This window comes from Juglans regia, chromosome 8, assembly GCF_001411555.2.
Source record: "Juglans regia cultivar Chandler chromosome 8, Walnut 2.0, whole genome shotgun sequence".
Classification (NCBI taxonomy): Eukaryota; Viridiplantae; Streptophyta; class Magnoliopsida; order Fagales; family Juglandaceae; genus Juglans; species Juglans regia.
This window is the reverse complement of record NC_049908.1, coordinates 10,793,525-10,809,227: the sequence shown is the minus strand read 5'-3', so window position 1 is coordinate 10,809,227 and position 15,703 is coordinate 10,793,525. Positions and strand designations below refer to the sequence as shown.

Below are 15,703 nucleotides of genomic sequence, written 5' to 3'. Positions count from 1 at the left end.
GAAAACAAATTGTTTAGTAGTAAAATAATAGCAGAAGAGGTATGATTAAAAAATTATAATTTGAAAATATTTCAATTTTATAATAATTTTTATTCAACCGTTATATTTCATTTTTTAAAATCTAATAATTATTTAATCGGAAAGTACATCTCTATTATTTACAAACTTTATTATTAATATTCATAAAATTTTAATTTCATTTTGTTCTTGAAGCATATTTTAAAATACAAGTTTATGCACAATATTAATTTTATTGAATGTATACTCTATTTTATCAAATTATTTAATTAAATTTTTTATTTTTAAAAATTTTAATATTTTACTAATTGATTATGTATAATTATATGGGTAAAACTGTAAATATTGATGTAAGTATTTACATATAGAACTAAATTTGTCGGTAGAATTTTATGAGTAATTTTATAACATTTTTAAAATTTTTTTTTTCTATAAACATGCATATGTAACTAATAAGATATAACATTTAAATATGTTGGAATAACATTTAATTTGAAATTATAATTTAATACAGCTCAAAGTTCAAACAGAATAAATATTGAATAAATGATATTAAATAATTAATTTAAAAGATTCTAAAATCAGAGAAGCAAAATAAACTATTTCAGTTATTAGTTCACAGTATGAAACTAAAAAGTTAAAAGATCCATACTTTTGATATTTTTATAAGCAGCTAGTTGTTGAAATATTTTGTTTCCACTTTCAATTTCACGGAGCTCAACCTATATAAAAAATTCAACAATATAAAATTCTAGTAAGAATAAAAGTAGAGTTGTAAAGAAAAAAAAAATTTACTATTATTTAATATTTTCAGATGGAAAATTGTAAATAATACAACATATAAATAGTTAATATTTCATTTTATTCGGAAAACATTTTATTTCTAAACACTTTCTCTCTCTCCTACGCGATTTCGGAACTCAGCTCCTCTCCTCCAGCGCAGCCCGTTGCCGCCGAGCGCCGGCCATCATCACCGCCAACACCGGCTTGTTCCCCTCACGCCGATGAGCATCTCTGGCACTACCAATGTTCCCCACGCGCAGCCATGGATCTCCTCCGTGGAAAGAGAACCGAAATGGGTTTCTCCCATTTATGTGGTTTTCCGCCGCCGTACGCGGCCACCGAAGGGCACGACCACCACCGAGGAGTCCCCCTCAAGGTGGCGATCATCCCACCCACCTTCGAAGGCCGCCACGCGCAGCCCTCCGTCTCCCCCATGGAAACCGAACGAAAATGGGTTTCACCCATTTGTTTCATGTCGCGCCGCCGTACGTCGCCACCGAAGCTCACGGCCACCACCGAGGAGTCCCCCTCAAGGCGGCGACCATCGCACCCACCTTCGGAGTCCCCCACGCGCAGCCCTCCGTCTCCCTCCGTCTCCCCCACTCAAAGACACACGGACAAACAGAAACATATATGCGAGAACCAGAAAAGAGAAAAACAAAGTTAGAGGTAAAATTAGAAGTGAACGGCGTACCAACGGCGAGAAGAAATCTCAGGAGCACGGGAAATTTTTTTCTTCCTCGAGTTGAGTTTGAGAATTGTTCTGTAAATGTGAATTGTGTGTAGATAAGATATTTCATCTCTTATATGTGAAGATCAGATATTTTATATGTATGTAAGGATTATATATTTTTAATGTGTAAATGATGCTAACCGAACGAAGAGGAAGACTGAAATTCGAACTGAATTTCAGAAGGTAACGAGAAAAGCCAACGGGAAAAAGAAAACGATGTCACTGTTCACTACTGTTCATCTTTATACGTGCTTTTAAGTATTAGGAAGATATAGCAGCGCGCATTAATATCGTAGACATCGAAGATCTTCCATTGTACTTTTTGTGTATAATTAATATTGTTTTAACTTCCCACTTGATTTTATTTTTCCTTGAGAGGCTAGCGCGCGCTAGGCGTGGCATGCGCACGTGCTTGGCCTATTCATTGTTCGTGAGATAAATACGGAATTAAAATACGACAACAAGCGATAAAGTCAAATATATATATATATATATATATATATATATATATATAAACCAAAATAAAAAGAAAGGCGGAAAATTAATAAAATTCAAACGTGAAAACCCAATCCAACCCAGATTTTAACTTGCTTGGAGCCACGTTTGGCATTTGGAAAATAGCCAAATCAACTGAGCTGGAAGCCAAAGTTGACAAATTTATAACACTCTATATATATTATAAGGCCACCTTTTAACTTGCTGCATGCATAGATCCCATATATTTTAAAGTAATTTCGTATAGTACTTTAAATCAATCTGCATGCAGTAGCAGGCCGCTGGCCAATAGGTTATGGCAACACATGATCACCACGCTTCTTATTTCTTTGCTTGGTTAAAACAATATTTTAATAACAAAAAACGAACGTACGTCGATCATATTAAGCCATCGGTGTAAGGCACTCCTGTTTGAGGCAGCCAAACATCAGCCTGTAAGAAGGTAGACACAGTAAAGCTAGCAGCATCATTGGCGTCGATGACATGGTAACCATCCCATGTCACTCTATTCGTAGTGTCTGATCCAGGTCCCGTATTATTATACTCCGCATAATACAACGTGCTCAGTGCAAAAGTTCCACTCCATTCATGCCAGCCAGCAGGATTTATCAAACTGTCCATGAAAGATTGCATGAAAACCGTCGTAGAGTACTGCTTCCATGGCCTCCCTAGGTAAGTTTGAGTAGAAGTACCACCACTTGCAGCCAAATCATCGGCTGCTTTAATTGTAGCATTCTGGATTGAAGTGCCTGTGTTTTGATTTGGGTCTGTTCTACCTTGAGCAGTGATGGAATTAAATTGTCCTGACAATGGAAGGCGAGGATATATGTTGCAGTTTTGGAGAACAACTGCAGCGTTTCCAAATATGAAGTCAACCGTCCCGTAGATATCACATTCCCTGTAGAATTGTCTAAAAGAATGCGTGTACAATGTGTCCTGGTACCCTTCAAAGCTGCAGCTATAAAATGTTGACATATCTGCTCCACTTCGTAGTGCAACCGCCTGGTGCTTGATTGCCCCAGCAGTGTTGCGGAAAGTTATATTCACGGCCACGAACCCTGGTGCAACCACAGCTGCAATATTGATGTGAAACTGGGTCAGTTCATGCTCAAAATAGTTAATATATATGTTAAATATTTAAACTCGTTACAGAGTGGCATGCGATCGAATTATGTAATTTAGCATGCATTTCCCTAAAGTGTGGGAGATGTTATTCCTTACCAAATGTTGCGGAATTGAATGTCGTGTACCCATCGTCAACGCTTCGGCTTCCTGTGATAATAGTCTGGTTGATGCCATCTCCAATCATCAACAAATACCTCTTGCCCTTCGGAATGGACACATTCTCTTCGTAAACATCGGCCGTGACATAGATCAAAAAGTATCCATCAGAGGCGTTAAGGTTGTTTGGAGCAGCAGTAATGGCAGAGGTAATGTCGGTGAAATGTCCGCTTCCATCCTTGCTCACCACCACAATGTCATAAACCGTAACAGCTTCCTCATCACTTGTCTGAAGAAGCTTTCTCCGTCTCGCTGATTCATAAATTGCTCGTTTCTGGCTGGACATCTTTAAGGGTAAGCGCCCATTTCTGAACTTAGGATGTTTCCTCTTCGGCTGCGAGCTTATCTTCTTGATAGGAACCCAACCCTTGCTGAACAAGGCCAGACAGACGCCATGGAGCTTAGTGTCATTCAGGAGTTGCCCTGGAAGACCATTCTTTATGCTTGAATCTGAAGCCGTGGTTTCTACGCCATCCAAACAAGTTTGCTGGTTTGTTAAAACTGCACTAAGCATGGTTTGAACATCATCCACTTCGGAGCTAGGGAGGGCAACACTGGTTTTATTGACAGTTTCATAGGAAGCTTGAAGGCAATCCACGTTTAATCCAGCGAGCAGCTGGCAATCTTCAAGGGCACGTACTGTGGTTACGGACAAAGAGGATCTACGTTGAAGATACGTATCCACAGTATTTGAAAATTTACGTGCTTGCAATAATGATTTTAAAATCACAGATCGACCATAGTCGAAGACACTAGCATTGCGGTTAGGGAGCACGGATTTGCAATAAGAAGGATCCTGGGTGGACTTGCAAATGGTTTCAGGTGAGGCGGTAACAGTCGGATCAGAGCTATCTGCAAAAGATAGCTGCAGGGTGGAAATTAACAAGGGAAGGAGAATTAAAAGTATTGAAAATCTTTTGGGAGAGAAAAGCTTGGAAGCCATAGTTGTATTGGGGACAGTTCGAAGAATGTGTATTGGTGAAGAAGTTCATTAATGGACTTTAATTTATAGGAGTGGAGGGAGACTATAAAACAAGCAGCTTGATGATATGGTCGTCGGATGGGGAATGTCTTAATTAGGGGATTGTTTTTGTGAAAGTCAACTTGTTGGGTGGCAGATCAGGAATTTGTTTTCGTTTTTTTTTTTTCCGGGCTCTATGCTGAGTACTTTATATATATATATATATATATATATATATATATCCATTATGTTGCTTAATGTTGATGTAATGGCGGCATGGGAAACGATTAGCTAGGTACATCCTTCTCAAGTAGGAATAAAATCGTCCCAAACAAAACGTCTCTGTATTATATATATATATATATATATATATATATATCTTAATTAGTTTGGGATATAATTCATGATTGTCTTAAAATCAACAGTAATTAATTCCTCTTTCGTTAAGTTTTGGTGGAAATTCTTGATTCACCATTTTGATCATGTGCTAAATTAGTTCCATCCATCCTCGCAATGCTTTTCTTTTCTTTTTTTGATGAGTGACCAAGATCGATACTTGATGATCATGTCTTGTTGCAGTAATGCATGCATGCATGCAGTGCGTTCTAATGCATGTCCATTCATATATATATATATATATATATATATATATATATATACACACATTTTAACCAAGCTATCCTCAAAAAGTCCTTGTGCAATCACTATAAGAAAATTACTTATTTGCAACTAGTTAATTCCAACGAAATGATTATTTACAATTAAAATGACTATGTTTTGATCACATATAATTTTTTTGTCGCAAATAAATGGTCACAATTATCTATTTGTCTTGTAGTGCATAAACTTTCTGCAAACAAATTCATACAATTAACTTTATAAGAACGACCCGGCCTGAATGGATAAAAAAAAACATGGCTGATATTACAATTAATAGATGGATCAGATGGTTTAATACTAGGGCACTCAAGTTGAAGCCAAAGGTTTAATGAAAGATCAATTAATTAATGATCATGTCCGCTGCTTAAGACAAAATGCTTTGAGTTGATGTTTTTAATTTGTGCCAAAATAGAAGAAATGGTTAGAACTGATCTCATGGTTGTGAATACTACGTCAGATGTTTGAGAATTAGAGACCATTAAAATAAATAATTACTAAAACATTGGAGGACAAATATAAAACTTTGCCAGTAGTGTTGATTGGCAGTATTGCATCAGCAACGAAATTTCAGACACCGCTGGGCTCGTTAGAATAGTAAAATGAGATGAGATGATTTTATATAAGTTGAATAAAATATTATTAGAATATTATTTTTTAATATTATTATTATTTTGAGATTTAAAAAAGTTAAATTATTTATTATATTTTATATAGAAATTTAAGAAAATTGTAATGATAATATGAGATGGGTCGAGAGTGTTTCTGTATCTAAACGGGGCAAATAAGATCACAAGGGCATATGTTTAATTGCTAATCTAAAACAATATTGGACTTAGCAAGTATTATATGTTTTTTAATTTTCATGATCTACATGATCTAGCTCTTGTTTATTCACTACCATGCATCTTTCTTCCAATCAGGAGAGATAGCATTGACCTGTTTATCAAGTTGGGTAATTACTTTAATTTCTTTTGAGGCTTTACCTAAATATTAAACTTTTTTTCATATACATCACTTGCCACTTTGGTAAGTACAAAAAACAAACAAATTCTTCTTAAAACATCGGAGTTTTGACTTTAGAAAAATATATTACTGCAAATTAAAGGAATGAAGCTTCCGCAAGCTATTCCTTTGACTCTTTATATATAATATACGTCGTAGTACGTGTTTCCACTAGTTTTGAAAATCTTAAATAAACAGTCACGGCAAGAAAAATATTTATATGTAATTACTAGTAATTATTTGTGATGAAAATTAATTTTTTTTATTAAAATGAATCTATTTTCATCACAAATAACTAATAATAAATAATCATTTAATTTCTTGTAGTGAGTTATCGGGTGACAAGATTATACATGTGTGTGTATAATTATATATATTTATGGATATTGTAAAAGAAATGGTACTGCTTATTTATTATTAATAGATATCAATTAAATGGGGTTAATTGGTTGTTACGAGTAATTAAAATTTGCACTACGACTAAGTCAAAAACTTATACTTTGAATTGAGTCCTTTAATTAACAGGCTGGTGGATGTGTTTGATTAATTTCTCAGTACTTATCTATGGACATGATGATCATCAGTACGCATTTTAGATATATATATATATATTATTAATTAATTAAGAGGATTGAGAATTTGGGATATATAATATATATGAAGCTCAATCCTATAAATATATAAATATATATATATATATATATATATATATATATCATGCATGCACGATGGCACAAAACCATTGACGGTACTATATATATATATATATATATATATATATATATATGCATGCATCATAATCGGTCAAACTAAGGAGCAAAATAAATAAAATGTTACTTTTCATTTTTTTTTTAAAGGGAAAATTATATCCCTGTCTAGACAGGTACGTAATAAATAATTAATATAAATAATGAAAACGTTAGTCCATCCACGTACGCCCGGCCTGAATTTTAAGAGTTTGGAGCATCAACGTCCCCTTTCCTACAAATGTTTTTAAGTTTCGGCTTAAAAACATCATTTTTCAAATTTTTTCTTAAATTTTACTATTTTTTAAAAATTTTATATATTTCATTCTCTATTCGTTCTCTATTCTATTAAAATATTCTTTTACTATTATTTCTTAATCTCACTTCCATTTACAATCTTAATTAATTGCTCACTCTGTTCTCGATCTTTTTCCTTATATTTTGAACTATCACCTTCTAGCTAATATTTTAAACATAGAGCCGATTTTGTTTGTGGGTACGATAATAATTTTCAAATTATTGTGGTTTTAAAAATATTAATTCTTTTTCTAAAAAATTCAAATTTTCCAACGGTTTTTTATTTGTAATGGATAAACAAAAATAAAGATTATGGTTTTATCCGAGATCTAATGGAAATATTTTTTATCATTTGTCTAACGTTAACATTTTTTGTTTATTATCTATCGGTAATATTTTTATTTGTCCAGTGGCAACACATATTTTCCGAGTTGTAACGGTAATGTTTTTGTCATTTTCCTACCGGACGTATTTTCAAGCAATAACATTATTGTGTATAAATAAGAGCACTTCTGAGTCCATTCACATCTAGAACAGCGCCCTAAGTTTCATTTCATCTTAAACTCATTCTGGCCTCATTTTCCACTCGCATCTTAATAGCTCGTTATTTCTTTTGCAAATTGCTGCTTCACTTAGACTTTGAAGATGAGTTCGAACTTGTTTTTAACGATGGAGGATTACCATCTACTCATCGTGGTCCTCGCCACATTGTAAGTACATAAGCCGTGATCATATTGAAGGGCACGAATGGCTATTTCGTAACTATTTTGCAGAAACAGCAATATATCCTTATAATCTATTTCAAAAGAGATTTTGTATGGGTCATTCTCTATTTCTTTCATATTCAATATGAGATAGAGGCTTACGAGCCCTATTTCATCCAAAGAAGAGATAATGCTGGAAGACTCGGTCTATTTATCCTGAAAAAGAAAACCGCTGCACTTAGAATGCTTGTATATGGAGTAACTTGATTTTATGGATGAATACATACAGATTGGAGAAAGCACCACAATGGAGAGTTTGAAAAAATTTATAACCGCAGTCGTAAATATTTTTTTATTAGAAGTCCAAATGCTAATGATATTGCTCAATTGCTCGCTGTTGATGAACAACATGGATCCCTAAGGATGCAATAAAACATTGATTGCATGCATTGGAAGTGAAAAAATTATGTGTCTGCATGGAAGATATGTACTCCGGGCATAATCATGAACCTATTATATTAGAAGTAGTTTTTTTATATGATCTTTGGATATGATACGCCTTTTTTGGATTATGCGGTTCTCATAAAGATATCAATGTACTAAAGAGATCTTTTATTCTCATTGAACTTGCCCAAAGGCGTGCTCTTCCAGTGAATTACTAAATTAATGGTAATGACCATATTTTGGTGTACTACATTGCTGATGGTACCTATCCAAAGTGGTCAAAATTTATAAAAACGATCTCAACTCCACAAGGGATCAAGAAAAAATATTTTGTTACAGCACATGAATCAGCAAAAAATGATGTAGAGCATGCATTTGGGGTCCTTTAACAACGCTTTGCAATTGTTCGTGAGTTTGCTCAAATGTTCAAAATCAGTGATCTAACAAATATAATGAAAGCATGTGTAATTCTATATAACATGGTCATCGAAAACAAGCGTGATGATTCCTGAGTTCAAGTATCAACAACTTGATAAGGGTCTGCCTGAATTATCTCTCAATCCTACAACAGAACTTATGAAGTTCATTCAGCGTCATCATGAAATTAGAGACACCTCGGCTCATCATCGCCTCCAATCAGACATAATTGAGCATCAATGAAAATTATATTCTCAAAATTAAAAAAGCTGCAATCCACTATAATTTATGTTGTCATAGTGATTAAATATTCCTAATTGTATGATTTCCTTTCCGTTGGCAAAACAACATTGGCCAAAATACCTGACCATCCGAGTTATCTGTAATATTTGAAATATTTGTTTACCATCTTTCCATCCATGCACAAGTCTGCCATATATCCATTCCCAAATTTCCTCCATAACCACATACATGTGAAAAATAATAATGTGTTACAAATTAACCAATTGACATCCCTTATAAAAAAAACAATGTAGCATAGATGGGCCCTCGGGCAGTTTTTTTAGGGCGTTGGGATCACTAATTTAACATTGGAAAATGTAGTTAGAAATATACAAAAGGAAAGCAAACAAATATTACAACTGTCACTGCTTTTTTGCATTACGTTTCACCACAATTTCCCTTTGACGTTGCTCAAAATATGTGCGTTATATTTCAGGTAAGTCACTGACATCCATCAACATGATTCACTCCTCTCTCTCTAAATGCTCAATCTATGCTTTCTCTTTAGCTTTAAACTGGACAAGTTCAAGCCTCTCGGCTTCCAATTTGAACCTCTCGTCCTCCTATCCTATTTTATGCCCCTCCATTTCTCGATCATATTGCTTCTTCTCCTCCTTAAAATGAAGTGTTAAACATTTTCCTAGGCCCCCCCCCGCCCTCTCTCTCTCTCTCTCTCTCTCTCTCTCTCTCTCTCTCTCTCTCTCTCTCTCTCTCTCTCTCTCTCTCTCTCTCTCTCTCTCTCTCTCCAGTTCATCTCCCGTTGCTCTCTGTTACACTGCCACTATCCTCCTCATCGTCCAACCCTAAGGCCAGACCAGCAAGCCTACCTTTTGCACTCTCATCTCAGCTTCGCTCTCCTCTATTTTTTTTCTATCTTGTCGCTCCGTTCTGCCGTAGCACACCCCTCAACTTCTCTCTCATATTCTTGTTTATTTGCAGTCGTTGCGCACTAGCATACGTTACCAAGCTGGCAAGTATTCCTCTCCGATTAATCCCTTTGTTTACCCTCACTCTCCCTCAATGCCTCTCTCACTCTCTGTGTTGGAATATAGAAAACCATATCAAGGAATTGGAAAGGAAATCCCGAGAAGCCAAACAAGAGACTTTATTAATTCCTAATCCAGTTTGACAGTTAAGTTAGTTAGTCTCAGAATAACCTACTTGATTGTATCTCAAGTTGTATAAATAGGTTACTTTGTATAGTTTAATATCATCAAGTCATTTTTCATTCATCTAATGAGAAGAAGCAAAGTTCTCTCTTCCATATCTTCTAGTTTCCAATTCTTTTTTCGTCTTTCAATTCACAATTCTTAGCAATTTTACATGGTATCATCATGTAAAAAGTTTTCGCTACAACTTTGATTCCTCTGTCTGCTTTTGTGGCAGAACCTAATTCTAATTCTGATCCTCCTATCCAAAATTCTTCACGTTCTTCTACTCCAAGAATGAATCCTTCTGATGATTCTTCAAGCTTTTATTTCTTGCATCCATCTAATAATCCAGCTGCTTTGTTGGTCTCTGAAATCTTCACTGGAGAGAATTATGTAGCATGGAGTCGCTCTGTTTCCATCGCACTTACAGTGAAGAACAAGATTGCATTTATTGATGGCAGCTTATCTCAACCATCTTCTGAGAATCAAACAATTCGAGTTGCCTGGCTTAGGGCAAACAACTTGGTTTTGTCCTAGCTAATGAATTCGATCTCCAAAGAAATTCGTGGAAGCCTTCTTTACTTCACAAGTACCTACGAGATTTGAGAGGAACTCAAGATTCAATATCTTCGTAGTGATGGTCCTAGAGTTTTCACATTGGAAAAATCACTTAGCTCTATTTCTCAAGCATCAAAGTCTGTCACTGAATATTTCAGTGAGTTCAAAACCAAATGGGATGAATACATTAGCTACCGCCCAATTCCAGTTTGCCGTTGTGGAAATCTTGAAAGATGTTCTTGTGAAATTTTGAAGAATCTATCTGAGCGCCAACAAGCTGATTATGTAATGAAATTCTTAGTTAGTCTGCATGATTCTTATTCAACATAGCGCAGTCAACTACTGCTTCAATCTCCATTACCTTCAATGAGCAAGATCTTTTCTCTGTTACTGTAAGAAGAAAGCCAAAGGTCACTATCAAATACTGTTGGTATTTCTCTTGACTCACATGCCATGTTTGCTACACAACCTCAAAGACAAAATTCAACAAATGTTACCAAGTTTCAGAAACTAAGAGGCAAAACAGATGCAATATGTTCCCACTGTGGATATTCTGGTCACTTAGTAGATAAGTGCTTCCAACTCATTGGCTATCCCCCTGGCTGGAAGGGTCCTCGAGGCAAAAGATCCATTTATGCTCAATCTGGAAATGAAACTTCACAATTACCTAATGCAAACAATGTTTCATATTTGGAGCAAGATGCAAGTAATCCTAATACTATTTTCTCTCAAGAGCAAATTCAAAATTTAATTACTCTTGTCAATAGCTTGTCCAATTCAAACATCAACTCCACTCCGGTTGCTAATATTAGAGTGTTACAAATGGTATCAGAATCTATCCCAATAAGAAATCAATAAAGCAACATCTTATATTACCTTATATGCTTTTTATCCTTTTTCAAGAGATCAAATAGATCATAGAATAACAGGAGGTGCTTTTCTTGGAGAATTTTATTTGTTTGATGTTAAAATAATATTTCTTATATAGAAATATGAGAAATACTATATCAATCGAAGTAATTTAAAGATCAAATCAATATATTTATACACTGACTTATATACAACATTGAAGAAAGAGTAGGTAGCTACTCTTTTTGGATATTAGTTTATTAGAATGAAAATAAAAAGTACTGAATTTTAATTATTTTAGTTTATTAGTTTACTATTCTACAATTTATATTACTAACTTGTTCTGTTGGGTCATGTGGTTTTGATTTTTGAAGCTGTTCATTTCTTACACATTTTATCAAACACATTGCACGCATACTGGTTTGCACAATCCAATGCATCAACCATATTTAATTCTATCACATTTCCTTACTACAACACAACTTCACAACAATTAGACCCAAAACAACTAATTCTAGGCAGCCCAACAACATGGAAAAAAAGAAAACATAAAATTAAATTTCTTTGATTTAGGGCTCGGAGTCAAACAACTTACCAGAGGCTAAACGGAGGCTGGCCTAAGAAGTGAAGAGGGAACGGAGTCAATGGACTACGGAGGTGCAAAGAGGCAATGACAGCAACAGAGAGGGAACAGAGGTGGCGATTGGCGGAGGAGATCTGAGAGGTTTAGAGAAGAAGGAAGAAGGAAGAAGGGAATGGGGGTCCTACGTTTTGGACCCTTCGTGTGATGAAACGATGTCGTTTTACATGCGAGAGGTTCCAAATGTAAAACGATGTCATTTTTCATCTGGATTTAAAAAATAAATAAAAAAATCAAAGTTCGGAGTTCGGAGCTCCTTAAAGCTCCGAACTCTGACTTTGACTCTGACTCCGTCTACTTATTCGGAGCCACTCCGATTTCTGACCACTTCGACTTCTGACCACTCCGACTCCGTCAGAGCGAAAGTCGGGTGGAGTCATAATTTTTGGAGGTTTGCACAGCCTTATTGAGAAGTCTAAAGTTGTACACTTAGAATATAATTAATGTATATATTTGCTTTTATAGATTGTAATATAATACAATTGTTTAGAATATAAAGTAAGTACTTTGTGTGATTGTTTTATAGATTGTAATATAATATAAGATGTGTTCTGTTTTTATGTATTTTTCTCAACACTATTTTTTTATTTGGTAACGTACTATTTTTGGTGATATATGTCGATTGGAAATAAGTTTTTTTGCCACAAATACTTATTTACATCAATCTTAATTGATGCAAATAAGTATTTGCAACCAAAAAAAATTTGTGCGACCTTCGTGACAAAACATATTTTTTGTGGTGATATAATCGTCACATAAAATTATTTGTGACCAGAATTCATATTATAAATGATGTTTTCTGATGAGAAAAATCGTCGGAAAAAATTTTACCCGCTATAATTAAGCATGGTTAGTGTTTTTTGCAACGATATTTGAGACTATAGATCACCGTAAATAGGATTTTTCTTACCGTTTGGAATGTCTTTTGCGTTGCTCATATCCTCCATTAGCGGCAACCAATTTCGCTACAAATGTGCACATTTTTGTGATGATATTTTATTTTGATGCGAAAAGCTTTTTGAGATGTAGTATTACTAACCATCTAGTGTCGATTCTCAGCACTGCTAAAAAGTAATTGTGACGTTGATAATGTTTTTTGCGACGGTTTTAAGCGACGCAAAAAGTTATTTTTCTTGTAGTTAAATAACATCTGCTGCGAAGCAGTCATTATAATACTGCATATGGCTAGATAATGCCCACTACACCAGCAATAAAATGCATGGTATGATTTGATTTGTAGAAAAAATTTAAAGTGACATGCCAAAACTTGAAATTCCACTAAATATAAAACATGAGATAACAGAGTTACGAAGAATGTCGAGCTCGAAGCGGGAGGACAAAAATTTAGGGGGGAGGGAAACCAAATGTGGGATCAAAGTGGCTTGAACATTTTGACTCTTTAGTCTTTAAAAAGAATCAAACTTCTTTGCTTTTGTACGCCTGTATGCCTAACATTTTCAAAACAGTAACGAGGAAGGCTTATAATCACAAAGGAGGGTATTATTTGCACTAAAAGAAAGCTAAAGTGTCGGAGTAGCCACCTCCAGAAAGCTTTGGTGCTAAGTCTGTTCACTTTTGCAGCTCTTGCGTGGCAGAAAAAAATTGGTGCCAACATCTTCAATGATTTCCTCCACCGTTAATGCATTTAATCCCAACCCGATTCATGGATGTATCCCTATCAAACTTGCGAACAATAGATCTAGCAAAAATAAAAAGAAAAAGAAAAAAGAAGAAGATAATTAAAAAATCATTTGCCATAGCAAGTTTAATTAATTAGCACAAATATATCATGTACTTCCTACTATAATTATAAGCACAAATGTACCGCAAGTGTGCCTTGAGCAATACAGCAGTCCGTTTCCAATTTTCTAAGCTCTAATGCCAATTCATCCTTTTCCCATGGGGGTGAGGTTAGGTTTCTTCCAAAAGAAGATCTTTATGAGAAATTGTGTTCTCTTACCTAGTGAGGTAAATAAAACAAAGTAGGCCAGAAGACTTGGCTACCAAGAAAGATACAACATTTTTCCATAAAAAGTTTTCAATTTAATTTTAACAAGCATTAAATTTAAAAGAAAATTATTATCCCAAGAAACAGTTCATCTAATCATTTACATAGGTTTTAGTGAAGAATACAAAAAGAAAAAAAAAATACACAAATCTAAAAGAGAACCCTAAAATAAAATGTATATTCAAATCATTTTTTAAATCTGTCTATCTATTTTCACAAATATCATTACAATTTTTATTGAAGTTTCTCAAAAGGTTCACAAAACTCAATTGAATTTGCAACTAAAAACTTTTCTAAAGAATGATAATCATTAGGGGTGTAATCGGTCCGGTTTGGTCCGGTTTTGGACAAAATCTAGGATCGAACCGGTATGTACCGGTTTTGTATTTTTCAAAACCAATTACGCACCAGTTATCCTCCTAAACTGGTACTTTCGGTTTTACCGGTTTTCGGTCCGATCCGGTCCGGTTTTTCGATTTTTTTAAATGTAAGTTTCACAATTTGTCATTAAAAATTTATTTATAAAAAAAAAATTGATTTAAAAAAAACTGTTTTATACTTTTATTAATATATTAGACTATATAATAGTATTAATATTAGACTATTGGTATAGTTATAAGTTATATATTAGTATTAGTTATAAACTATATATTTAATATTAGTATTAGTTATAAACTTTTAGTAAAAACTTGTAGTATTAATTATAAGTATAACTATAGTCATTAGTCTATATTAGACTATTAATATTAGTTATAAACTTTTAGTGATTTAGCATTGACATTTTATGTAATAATTTATAAATTATAATAAGAAATTATTTCATTTATGAATATATATAATTATATATATTATATTTAAAAAATTTCACATAAAAATTTATAATTATACATAATATATAAAACTTATATATACAATAATACAAATATTATTTTTTATATATATTTTTTATCAACCGGTCCGGTTCGGTCCGGTCCGGTCCGGTCCGAAAAAACCTAAAACCGGAACATGACCGAAACCGGCCGGTTTTCACATTCTAAGAACCGGTTCCGGACCAAACCGATTCAAAATTGATAAAACCGGTCCGGTCCGGTCCGATCCAGACCGGTTTTTCAGTTTGAATTTACACTCCTAATAATCATTCATAACATTTTCTTTATCATAAAATTGCACTCTAAGTGTTGATGTTAATTTCATGACGCCCACCACCTTCGCGCTACCTTCAGATAAAATGAGCGTCGATGGCTTGGTTTGGGGGCGCCTCCAATGTATAAGTAAGTTGATATCTATATTGGTAGATGCTTGTGTGTGTTTTTTTTTTCAAAGAAATGATATCTCTTTGCCCTTTCCCCCCCGTCCTATATACAGACCGAGGGTAGCCTAATAGCAGCACTTCCTCTAAGGAGGGACATCAAGACATTGAATGCAGTAACCTCTCTTGGGTGTCTGACCATCATGTCTTGACATAGGTATGTCCTTTGAGAGGGCACTTCAATGCATTTAATGTTGTAACCTTTCCTAGGTCTGGGGTCTGGGAGACCGTTCCAACTTGAAGAATCTCTAACCAAGTTATCAGGGATGCAACAACCCATCTTGATGGTGCTGGTTCTCATGAACTATATCCCGCTGGGGCATAGCCGGATGGCCATGTCGGCCCATAGGGTTCTCCTTTAGGGG

At 34.5% G+C, this 15,703-nt stretch overlaps 1 protein-coding gene across 2 annotated transcripts; it reads right to left on the bottom strand.

The window, feature by feature from the left end:
- Positions 1-2,407: 2,407 nt before the first annotated feature.
- On the bottom strand, positions 2,408-4,253 carry LOC108989014 (probable pectinesterase/pectinesterase inhibitor 7). 2 transcript variants are annotated; one of them, XM_018962458.1, is made up of 3 exons: positions 3,625-4,253; positions 3,251-3,558; positions 2,408-3,102 (listed from the first exon to the last, which is right to left on the bottom strand). In XM_018962458.1, the coding sequence occupies exons 1-3, from the start codon at positions 4,251-4,253 to the stop codon at positions 2,408-2,410; spliced, it is 1,632 nt and encodes a 543-aa protein (XP_018818003.1). The 2 variants fall into 2 exon arrangements, with proteins under 2 accessions (XP_018818003.1, XP_018818002.1); XM_018962457.1 differs by having other exon boundaries at positions 3,251-4,253.
- Between the last annotated feature and the right edge of the window lie 11,450 nt (positions 4,254-15,703).

Excerpts from the sequence above, each read along its gene's own strand:
- LOC108989014 (XM_018962457.1), bottom strand. The coding sequence starts at position 4,253 with ATGGCTTCCAAGCTTTTCTCTCCCAAAAGATTTTCAATACTTTTAATT. Across the intron at positions 3,103-3,250 it reads ATTCAATTCCGCAACATTTG|CTGTGGTTGCACCAGGGTTC; the intron begins GTAAGGAATAAC and ends TCAATATTGCAG.